Genomic DNA, 11,471 nt, shown 5'->3' on the forward strand with positions numbered 1-11,471 from the left:
TATCCTCTTACAAAACTACTATACGATATTGCGGAGTGTCTATTCTCTTACAAAACTACTATCCAATATTGCAGTGTATCTGTTTCCGTGAAAAGCTACATTTTACAAACTACTTACTCTATTAGGATTTCTAATTTACTTTATAACCCCAAATAAACACTTTATAAGTTAAAATAAAAAACTACATTACAAAAATACAAATTAATATATAATCTCGTGCTGTAGCACGGGGTATCACCTAGAGTAAGTAGATTATAAATATTTATTAATAAAACTTACTTTGTTTTGTGATTTTCTACTTGCAACATGTCACGGAGGAGGAAGAACAGCTCACTCTAGGTTTGCCCTTCCGTTAAATCCAAATGAAACTTCTACTTGCAACATGTCACGGAGCTCAGAACTTGGTGTGTTGGTTAAAGAAGCAAAGTCATATGGGACGAAGCTCCAATGATGAGTAAAATACTGCTTTGAGACATTAGACAGAAGCTTGAAAGATATTATGAGGAGTAAAGAAGACAAATTGTTTGGAGGAAAAGTTGCCCTTTTTGGAGGTGATTTCAGACAAATTCTTCCCGTTATTGTTGGCGCAGGAAGGGAAGCTATTGTCAATGCATCATTATACTCTTCATACTTATGGAATCAGTGCAAAGTTTTAAGATTGACAAAGAATATGAGGTTGCTTCAAGACATTGGTAAACAAGAGGCCAGCGAGATAGAAGAGTTTTCAAAATGGATACTCGCAGTTGGAGAAGGAAAAATTAATGAGCCTAATGATGGTGTGTGTGAAATAGATATCCCACAAGAGTTACTTATTCCAGAGGGTTCCTCCCCGTTAGAGTCAATCATTGAAGCTGTTTACAGAAAGAACTTTGCCACTTAAAAGGATCCTAAATTTTTCCAAGAACGAGCTATTCTTTGCCCTACGAATGAAGATGTCAATTCTATCAATGATGTCATGTTATCAAGTCTAAACGGTTAGTTCATCTTTATTCGTCCTTTATTTATTGTTAGTAATCATACACACTTAATTCATCGGATTCATTTATTTAGGTTTTGTTTTTTCTTATGTTTTCAGCTGAAGAAAGAATTTATCTAAGTTCTTATTCAATTGACCCTCAAGATAAACGTGCAATCAAAAATGAGGTTTACTCACCAGATTTCCTTAATACCATTAAGGTTTCGGGTATACCTTATCATAGGCTTTGTTTGAAAATAGGTTGTCCAATTATGTTAATGAGAAATATTGATCCGCATGGTGGTTTAATGAATGGTACAAGACTGCAGATCACCCAAATGGCGGACCATGTTTTGCAAGCTCGGATTTTAACTGGTACGCGAGTTGGTAAGATAGTTCTCATCCCTAGGATGTTGATATCACCATCAGATGCTAGGTTACCTTTCAAAATGCGTTGAAGACAGTTCCCAATTTCAGTTGCTTTTGCAATGACTATCAATAAGAGTCAAGTGCAATCTCTTGAAAATGTTGGTATATACTTGCCTAGACCCGTTTTCTCACATGGTCAGTTATATGTAGCAATGTCAAAGGTTAAATCAAAGTCTGGATTGAAGATGTTGATAACAGATAGTGAGGGAAAACCTCAAACAAAGACAACCAATATTGTTTTTAAAGAAGTTTTCCAAAATCTTCACTAGGAAATGGAATGGTACTTAATCCTTAAATTCTTGGTATATTATAATTTTGCTTGACTAATATATATGCTACTAACTCTATATTTATTCTAATTTGGTCTACAAGTTAAATACAAGACATGGTTGAATAGGTTAATAAAGGAATATGGTACTTTCATGACTATATGAGTCATTTCTATTGTTACAATTCTTTTATTTTATTTTATTATTGTTTACTTTAGATATTAAATATTCATAAACACAAATTATTATTATTGCTTAGAATCTCAGAACACAAACCAACAAAACTATAGTCCAATATTGCTTTGTGCGTAATCTATTACGAACATACGATCGGATATTGTCGAATATATACCCTCTTATATAGCTACTATCAATATACTCTTTGTCTGTCTGATTTTGTAAGCAGCTATATTATGCAAAGTATTAGATTATATAAAAAGACTGAATTAGTGTATAACTACAAATATTTATTTTTAAACACTATATAAACTTCGAAAATAAATTGAAATACCTAACTCAGATAAGAAAAAGGAAAATTAAAAAAACAAATTAGTTAAATAAAATTTTTAACTCCGTGCTGTAACACGGGTTATCCCCTAGTTAACATTTAAAGTTCCTATTCATGTATTTAGAGACCAATGTGCGTAATTTGACTACGTTAACTGAATAACATCAGAAAATTAATTCGAACTCCAAATGGTTTTATCTAATGATGTGAACATTCAAATTAGCTTTCTTAATATATTGTAACATGGACAAAACACTAGTACTAGTTTAATATATTGAAATTAGCTACTAATTTATACTGTTGTTGAAAAATGCATTAGTCTAAACAATTATCTGTTAGTTCAAATTTGTTATCGTTTCACATATCTTCATGAGTTTAAACGAAGCAGTTTCAATGGCAATCAATACATTTTTAAGTAATAATATGATGGGAAAAAGTAGAATTTTATAAAACTTAGGATATACGATATGAAACGTTGACAATTTGATATTATATACATACAATCATGCATGATAAACCACATGATACGATTTGTGGGAGATACTAGGTTGACTTATAAAAACAGGGATGTTGCAATTTGCATAAAGCTAGCTGACGGCTGAAGCATCTAATATCTTCCTTGCTCAATGCGCAAAACAAATTTTTAGGCTACTTAAAAAAAAAACACGTAAAGCCAAGATTACAGGGAACCAAACAAATTAATTGAAACTGTTTTGCTTTCAACGCTAGTTGGATACGACCAATAGCATTAAAAAAAAAGGCCAAACGCACACACACCTTGTAATTGTTCTTGTGTTAATCAATCCATGATCTATACCTCTTCTGATCTTATGAATCATTCATTAGTCAATTTAAGCCAACGATTTATAACATTTCTTAAAAACAGTTGCATTCATTTTTTTATACACTCCAGGGTGTAAATTTTACATTCTATTCGGGAAAAAAAAAAAAAAAGAAGATGTATGATCTATTTTTAGCTTTTTTTTTTTGGTCAAATGCATAGATTAATCTTAAAAGTTGAAAGAGTTACACTCCACTAGGGGAGGAATCGATTACACTTAAGGAAGAAAAGAGAGCTGCCTTAGCTAGAGAGTCCGCAACAGAATTATCAAGTCTAGGGATAAAAGAAAAGGAGATAGCAGGAAGGAGAGCTTTTAGACGGGAGATATCATGAAGGATACCCCTGAGTTCCTTAAGACTCCCATATGCGTTAATAAGCTGAATAAGAGACTGTGAGTCTGAAAAGATCTTCAAAGATCGGATTGAAAAGAGATGAGCGATTGAAGTGATGTCAGCCAGAGCACTGCGAATCGCCAACGCCTCTGCTACTAGAACATAAGGCACATAGGGACGTGAGGAGGACGCCTGAGAGAGATACAGGCCAGAAGGGTCTTGGAGAATCCACCCCACGCCACACATACCTTTCATCGAGCACCAAGCTGCGTCAACAAAACATAAATGTGAGTCAGGGGGGTCAGGAGAGCGAAGAGCCACAAGGGTGCGTGGTACTGTCTTGGAATAGCCATTTGAGCTTCTTGCCACTGTTAAACTGCGACAATGGCTTTGAGGAGAACTTCCTTAGCCGAGAAGGAGCAATCTTCAAAAAGTAGAAGATTACGCGCAGTCCAGAGGTTCCAGAGTATCCAAGGAGTCCGAGGGGTATGTGACACACCCACTGGGGGTAAGCATGTCAGTCGGTGAAGACCCTGTAATAGCTGTTGGGTGGATGCGATCATGCTAAGGTCAGGTTGATTAGCCAGGGGAGCTAGATCCCACACTTCACTTGCAAATGAACACCCCACAAATAAATGAACCTCATCTTCATAGGCTCCACAACGTTTACACCCTGCAACACCCTGAACACCTCTCTTAGTTAGGTTTGACCCAACTGGTAAGGCCCCGGAGGCGAGTTTCCAGAGAAAGTGGTTTAGCTTGGGGATAAGTTTTGGTTGCCAGACTATCTTAAGTCACTGAAACCTGAGGCATTCCTCCTTCTGGGGAAATGTTTTTGCAAGAGCATATCCGGATTTTGTCGAGTAAGAGCCTGATTTTTCAGGTAGCCAGACTAGAGTATCCTTTGAGGGAGTCGAACTAGTAATTAACTTTCTTATATCCTCCTCATATTGAGGTAAAACCTGACGAATAGCATCCACATTCCAGTCATTGGATTCAGGACAGAGAAGATCTTGAACTGTTAAGTCGACCGTATCTGCTGTAGGGGACCAAAAGGAGTCTTTGGTTGATCGAGGGAAAGCCACAGGTCCTCCCACACTTTTATGTTATCTCCTGTTCCCACCGCCCAGCCTAGTCCTTTGAGAAGCAGGTCCCTACCCACCAATATGATGCACCAACCATGAGATGCTATTCTTGGGGAAGATGAGCAATCTACAAAGCTTGAGGAGTTGCAATATTTGCCTAAGAGAACCCGCGCCAGCAGAGAGTTGGGTTGACTCAAGAGCTTCTAAGCAGATTTCACTAAGAGGGCATCATTGCACACTTCCACATCTCGAAAACCTAATCCTCCTGCATACTTCGATAAGGTGAGAGTATCCCAAGCCACCCAGCAAATTTTCTTTTTCTCCGGCTTGTCGTCCCACCAGAAGCGTGTGAGTACGGATTGGATTTGTTTGCATAAGGAGACTGGGAGCTTAAAACAAGACATCGGGTATAAGGGTAAGGCTGAGAGAACTGATTTGAGTAAGACTTGCTTTCTAGCTCCAGATAAATAGCGGGTAGGCCAACTATAAGCTCGTTGGCGGATCTTGTCAACAATGTTTGCAAAAATGTCATGTTTCTTACGACCAAAGTTCTCAGGGAGGCCTAGATATTTCCCAATGCCCCCCTCTTGTGACATACCTAGCGTGTTCTTCACTCGAAGTTTAGCTTCCGCTGGAGTTTTGGAGGAGAACGTAATTGAGAACTTGGTGAGGTTAACGGACTGGCCCGAGGCTTGCTCATACTTTCGGAGAATAAGGGAGAGAGCCTCACAACATGTAGCACTAGACTTGCAGAAGAACATTGTGTCATCTGCAAACAAAAGATGATTAATCAGGGGACTCGCTCGACTGACTTTGATTCCAGGGAGAACACCTTGAGCTTGAGCCTTGGAGCACAAGCCAGAGAGGACCTCAGAACAGAGGATGAAGAGGTAGGGGGAGAGTGGATCTCCTTGTCTCAATCCCCGTGATGGTTTAACTTGACCTTGGGGCGTACCATTGATGAGGAAAGAGTAAGAGACTGAATCGAGACAAGCCGAAATCCAGGAAATCCATTTGTCATTGAAACCCAACCTCTTTAAAACCGCTTCCAGAAAGCCCCACTCAATGCGGTCATAGGCTTTACTCATGTCGGTCTTAACAGCCATTGAGCAAAACTTCTTAGCATCTGATGTGCGAAGGAAGTAAAGGATCTCGTGGGTGATAAGAACATTGTCCGTAATGGATCGATTAGGAACAAAATCCGACTGGTACGGGGATATAAGCTGATGGAGAAGGGGTTGCAGCCTCTTCGTGAGAATTTTAGCAATGATTTTGTAGTGGGTGAAACAGAGAGCTATGGGACGAAAGGCTCTCGCTTTCCGTGGAGCTGACACTTTTAGAATAAGCCTGATATGAGTCTCATTCTGTCGCGGGTGGAGGTAGCTGGTCTCAAAAAACCGGCAAATATCTTGGCACACATCTTTACCAATGATGTTCCAGAACGCTTGATAGAAACTAGAAGAGAATCCATGGGGACCGGGAGCATTTCCTGGATGAATAGAGAAGACTGCAGTTTTGATTTCCAGGTCGTTCGGGATAGTCGAGAGATTCTCATTCATAGTTTGTGAAACCAGAGGGGACAGAACATCATCCACCACTTGGAAGTCAAAAACACCTTTGGATGTAAAAATATTATCATAGAAAGAAGCAAAAACCAAGGCTATATGTCCCTCCTCTGTAACTTCATTACCATTTTCATCTTCGAGAACAGAGAAGGAGTTCACTGTCCTCCTGCCTCTAGTAATCGCATGAAAGAACCCAGTGTTCTTGTCGCCAGCTTCGAGCCATTGTATTCTGCTTCTTTGTCTCCAGAAGAGTTCTTCATCTTTGTACGCTTTTTCTAGGACAGTGGAAATCTCAGCCATCAGATCATTATTTGGAACTAAGTCCGATAGTGCCGCGTCTAGAGAGTCCAGAGTTTCTTTGATGAGACGGCTACTCTTTTGGTGTTGAGCCTTAGTCCACTGAATAATAGCCAGTCTGCAACGATTAAGTTTCTCATTGACATCGCATTCCGTCACCTCATCTCCATTCCACGCTTTGGTTATAAGATCAAGAACTTCAGGTTTAGCTGTAAGTCTTCTATCAAATCTGAACACTCCTTTCTTCTTTTGGGAAGATGAGTTAAAAAAAGGTCACCAAGGGGCGGTGATCCGAACCCTCAAACCTGAGGTACTTGCAACGTCCATGAGGAAAGTCCTCTGTCCAGGAATAGTTAGCTAGGGATCTGTCGAGACGAGACTTGATAAAATGATTGTATCGTTGTCCTCGCCAGGACAAGGCATCACCTGAATGTTTCACATCCCACAGTCCGCTTTGTGAGACAAAACTTCTGAAATTAAGAAAGGAGCCTTCCCAGCAGGGAGGTCCACCTATTTTCTCAGAGTTCCCCAGAATGTCATTAAAATCACCAGTGAGTAGCCATGCAGAATCCCTCGAACGTCCCACCTCCGTTAAAAGTGACCAGAAAGCTCCTCTGTTTTCCTGTTGGGGGGGGGGGAGCTGTATACATATGAAATAAAAGAGAGAACCCGCTTACAGGTGACTTTGGTGTCAATAAGGTTTGGGGAAGATTCCAGGATATCAATGGAGATCTCATCCTTCCAGAGCAGTGCTAATCCCCCACTAAAACCAACATGCGGCAAAGTAAACTGATTAGAGAAACCTAATTCTTGTAAGGCAGAGGAAACAGAATCATCAGTGTTTTTAGTTTCCATGAGAAACAGAATGTCCGGGGAAAAACATCGGTGTAGTTCCTTCAGACGACGAATTGTCAGGTTGCCTCTCAAACCCTGACAGTTCCAGCTCATCACCACTAAGGAAGATGACAACGTGGGGACCGAAAATCCCCCATTGTCCTCACCGACGCAGGGATAATGTTCACTGCAGGTTCAGCAAAAGCAGGGTCAGCAGAAGCAGGGTCAGAACTTGGTTCTGCAATGTCCTCAGTACGAGGTAAAGTTTTAGCAGCTTCAGTACAGAGCCGTTTCTTCGGAGGGCATGCTGCTTTAGTAGAGTTGACTTTCCGGAGACGTGCTCCTTTTAGCGGGCTTCGAGTGCCTCTTGTATTGACTGGAGCACGTGGGACTTTCCTTTCACCAGCAGCTTTTTGAGTAATCCTTGGAGCAGATTTGGTCGTGGACTTGTTTCCCCCAACTTTTCTCTTTGCAGACTTCCTGGTGGTGGCTGCAGGGGCTGGTCCCAACCTGAGCGCAACTGGGGTTCTCTCCCCTTCCCCGTCCAGAGTAGCTGTGGGAGATTCCTGGTAAAGGATTTCCACCTCCTGGAGTTTACTTGAGTCCACCGAGAGACCAGGTTCCATTCTTGAGGTTCCAGCATATCCACCAAAGGATAATCGTTCAAGAGCCGGACGTCTACCAGAGGAGTTAGGGTCACCCAGACCTATATTTGAGTTAGTGGGGATAGGGTCTCGATGTGGTCTGGGGGAGGGAGTATGTGAGGAAATAGGTCGATGGGAAGCGGATTCATCACAAAGCAGAGAGGATCTCCTTGAGCGTGTAGAGGGGGAGATTACAGGCTCCTCTCGTCTCGATCTTGACAAAGAGTGTCTTTGTACGGAGTAGTCCTTAGAGCATCTATGTTGATGAGAAGCAGAGGAGACAAAGTCTCTGTCTCATCTCTGTCATAGGTAGCTTTTCCCCTATGGGGATCCTCGAGTGCCCTACTATAGGAGCGACCTCTCGAGTCCTCCGGGTGGTGGCTTTGGTAGCTACTAGACTGATGGTAGCGATGAGCATCAGAAGAGGTGGGTGGTCTTCTGGTTGGGGAACGTCTCGGGGGAGACCGCCTAGATGGCTCTGCATCCTTACCTTGGTGAGAAACCGGGGGGCGGTTAGACGGTGTGTCCTTAGGATTTCGACGGTGGTCATCTCTGCGTCTTTCGTCCAGTTTACTAAGAGTTATCTGTTGGTTGATGCCTAGGGGATGGCTTGGTCCCTTGTCAGAAGATTGGAGTTGTGGACAGTTCTTCTTCTCGTGGGAGAGCGACAGGCAGTGGAAGCAGTGCTTTTCAAGCTTTTCGTACTCGATTTCTACAAATGTGACTTCTCCTGAAGGAAGTCTGATCAGGACATTCCGTTCTAGTGGTAGTAGGTCGTTGATCTCCACTCTCACTCTGGCTTCTGCCGAGTCTTGACCTATAACTGGTCCTAGTTCCTTACCTACCGTACGGACAGTTTGGTCATCCCAGAGTAGAGCAGGGAGCTTGTAGATTTTGACCCATAAACTGATAGTATTTGGGAAGGAGGCTGAGATGATGGGAGCCCAGGGTTGGAGGATGAGCATCCACTGCTTGAAGTGGTATGGTGACTTCAATAAAACTCCTTGTAGATCAGAAGCAGAGTCAAACTTAAATTGGAACATTTCTGGTCCTAAGTCCTTGCCGACGACTTTGCTTTCTAAGTTCCAAAGCTGGGGTAGGTACTCAACTACCGCTTCTGCTTTTTGGACTCTAGGGTTAGGAACCCTACCGATGAGAGTGAGTTTATTTGCTTCTGCCAAAGCCGAGGTGTTTCTGTCAGGAATTCTAACCGGGGACCTGCGTTTGACCTGCATCGAGCCTGCAACCCACTTAGCTTTCTCAGATCTGGAGAAGTTGTGTGCCATTTTACACAAGGACAAACTTCAGTTATCTTGTAAAGCAAGTTAGAGAGTTGGCCACCGAAGAGGAGTGTAGAATCAGGTAGCACGGGTAAAAGTAGCCTTGAGAGTAGACTACTGGTCAAAGTGGCGTAGTACGCTGCAGTGGTGCCGTAAGGGAGGTACACGACCCCAAGAGACTGTGAAAGAGGTTCACCAAGTAGGAAGAGTAAATCTTCCTGTTAGAGCGAGATTTAGAGTTTGGAGAGACATGATATCCAGGGTAGACAGCCACAGTATATGGTACATCGAGAATCTGCGTGAGTGAGGAAAGAGATTATCGGTTGAGGAACCGGAAAGCTCTAAAAAACATCGCCGGAGAGAAGGGAGAGGCGGTGGTTTGAATCTTTTATAATTTATACGGCGGAAAAGAGGTAGGTGCGGTGGAAAAGAAAGTCGCAAAAAGTTGTTGGGGCGACTTTGGGAAACGTGCCTGAGAGAATTTCAAAAGCGTACGAACAGTTGACTCTATTTTTAGCTTATTATTGATCGAAAAGAATGCAATAAAATGAGTCAACTACTAGTATATAGATAAAGCTACCAACGTCTGATACATTTCTTTATGCCATGGTATCAACTGAGAGCACTTAAATTTGAATTTTTATTTTTTCTTTCTTAAATTTGATTTGCCTTACCTCACTTACTCAATTACTTACTCTATATACCGGTAATACCGGTCTTAGTGGACTAGCTAGATGATAAAGAGTTTTGCATTACTATTTCACCAAATATGTTAAATACATTATTATTCCGGACCAGATCGGCCCATTAGACGGATGGTTTACAATTCAACATTTTCCCCCAACCCATCAAAATTGATCATAATCCTAATCTACTTGTTTTTTTCAGTATAAATATAATAAACGTGAGGTCATAAATACCAAAACCATCCATAACCCAAAAAGAGTCACTTCCGTGTCACAAAAAACCAACACACATAGAACAGAAGAAACCATGAAACCTTCTCTTCATCAACCACTTCTCTTCTTCTTCTTCTTAGCCACGTTCCTCCCACTAATCCTGACCGTCCGTTCCCAATCAGACGACTCAGATTTCATCCGCACTAGCTGCAACACCACATTATACCCTGACGTATGCTTCTCCTCTCTTTCCTCCTTCTCTAGCTCCGTCCACAACGACCCGGCTCTCTTGGCTCGAGCCGCAATCTCCGTTACTCTCATCAAGTCCATCGACTTAGCCTCATACCTCGCAAACATCACCACTCCCCAGCCAGAGAGCCAAGACGATGGTGCCCACCACCCAACCACAGCCGCCGTTTTTCATGACTGCTTCGATAACCTTAAAGACGCGGTTGACGAAATGAAAGGCTCGATGAAACAGATGAGGGAACTGGTCTCGACTGGCTCCCTTGAGTCGTTCAGGTTCCAAATGAGTAACGTGCAGACGTGGCTCAGTGCGGCTTTAACCGACGAGGAGACTTGTACGGACGGGTTTAAAGACATTCACGATGAGCCGAGTAAGGATGAAGTATGCGCACGGGTCGATGACGTCAAGAAGATGACTAGTAATGCTTTGGCTCTAGTTAATCGATGTGTTGATAAGGCAATACATTGATCATTAAATCAAATATATTTATCAAAGATTCTTCTTCTTCTAATATTTATTTTACTTGGTAAAGAAATTATTGTCTTTTTATTTTGTTTTTGGTTCTCCCGCGTGCATGATAGAGATATAATAAGATAAGCATATTTGTCAATGGCTGTAATGTAATAGTGATATAATGTAGTTGTTAACGCTTTTTGTTTGTCAAAATTACGAAAAGAATCAAGTGTCTGTGGAAATAATTGGTAGTCTATTCTTTCTTATTTTTATTTGTCCTTTTACTAGAAAATCGTTTTAGAAGGTTTCAAAACATTAGAAAATCATTATGAAGGTACAAAATTGTATGAGCTGCTTTTAGCTTTTTGATCGAGAAAAAACAAGAAATAAGTTGACTTATCTGAATTTTAAATTTAGTGGTAGACAAAATAAGTTTGTTGTCGTTGCGTAGTTTAAGTGGTGATAAAATTATAGAAAACCAAAAAAAAAAAAATACAATCTTGGCAAATGATTTAAATAATGCAAGAAAGTGAAATTATAAACGTCTTAAAGCAAAATACAATGGATTGGTTTAGAACGAAAATTACTAATTACAACCTAAATGACACGCTTATTCTAAAGTGATGAATAAAGCACATGATTGAAAACTAATGACGGCTAATGGTGGTGCACAGTAGCGGACCCAGGATGAATTTTATACCAGGTCAACACAGCTAAAAAAATTTTGAAGGACAAATGTGTTTTTTTTTTCTCAATAACCTTTTAGGGAAAATTAAAAATTTTACCAGGTCATCTGACCTCCCATGCTTATACCTAGGTCCGCCCCTGGTGGT

The 11,471-nt window shown here is 41.1% G+C and overlaps 4 protein-coding genes across 4 annotated transcripts; 2 read left to right on the top strand and 2 right to left on the bottom strand.

Annotated features, from left to right (window-relative positions):
• The first annotated feature begins 499 nt into the window (after positions 1 to 499).
• On the top strand, positions 500 to 880 carry LOC147923476 (uncharacterized). Its single transcript, XM_087496462.1, has one exon. The coding sequence runs from the start codon at positions 500 to 502 to the stop codon at positions 878 to 880; it is 381 nt and encodes a 126-aa protein (XP_087352588.1).
• Positions 881 to 3,187: 2,307 nt separating this feature from the next.
• LOC147923477 (uncharacterized) lies at positions 3,188 to 4,325 on the bottom strand. The gene is made up of 4 exons (XM_087496463.1): positions 4,297 to 4,325; positions 4,139 to 4,205; positions 3,671 to 3,758; positions 3,188 to 3,600 (listed from the first exon to the last, which is right to left on the bottom strand). Exons 1-4 carry the CDS (start codon positions 4,323 to 4,325, stop codon positions 3,188 to 3,190), a joined length of 597 nt encoding a protein of 198 aa, XP_087352589.1.
• Positions 4,326 to 4,622: 297 nt separating this feature from the next.
• On the bottom strand, positions 4,623 to 9,045 carry LOC147923478 (uncharacterized). Its single transcript, XM_087496464.1, has 4 exons — positions 7,955 to 9,045; positions 7,283 to 7,859; positions 6,959 to 7,211; positions 4,623 to 6,457 (listed from the first exon to the last, which is right to left on the bottom strand). The coding sequence occupies exons 1-4, from the start codon at positions 9,043 to 9,045 to the stop codon at positions 4,623 to 4,625; spliced, it is 3,756 nt and encodes a 1,251-aa protein (XP_087352590.1).
• A 735-nt stretch (positions 9,046 to 9,780) lies between these two features.
• Positions 9,781 to 10,880, top strand: LOC104756693 (21 kDa protein-like). Its single transcript, XM_010479317.3, has one exon. It carries the CDS (start codon positions 10,033 to 10,035, stop codon positions 10,651 to 10,653), a length of 621 nt encoding a protein of 206 aa, XP_010477619.2. The 5' UTR covers positions 9,781 to 10,032; the 3' UTR covers positions 10,654 to 10,880.
• Positions 10,881 to 11,471: the final 591 nt, after the last annotated feature.

This window comes from Camelina sativa, chromosome 17 (assembly GCF_030686135.1).
Source record: "Camelina sativa cultivar CO46 ecotype springtype chromosome 17, ASM3068613v1".
Taxonomy (NCBI): Eukaryota; Viridiplantae; Streptophyta; class Magnoliopsida; order Brassicales; family Brassicaceae; genus Camelina; species Camelina sativa.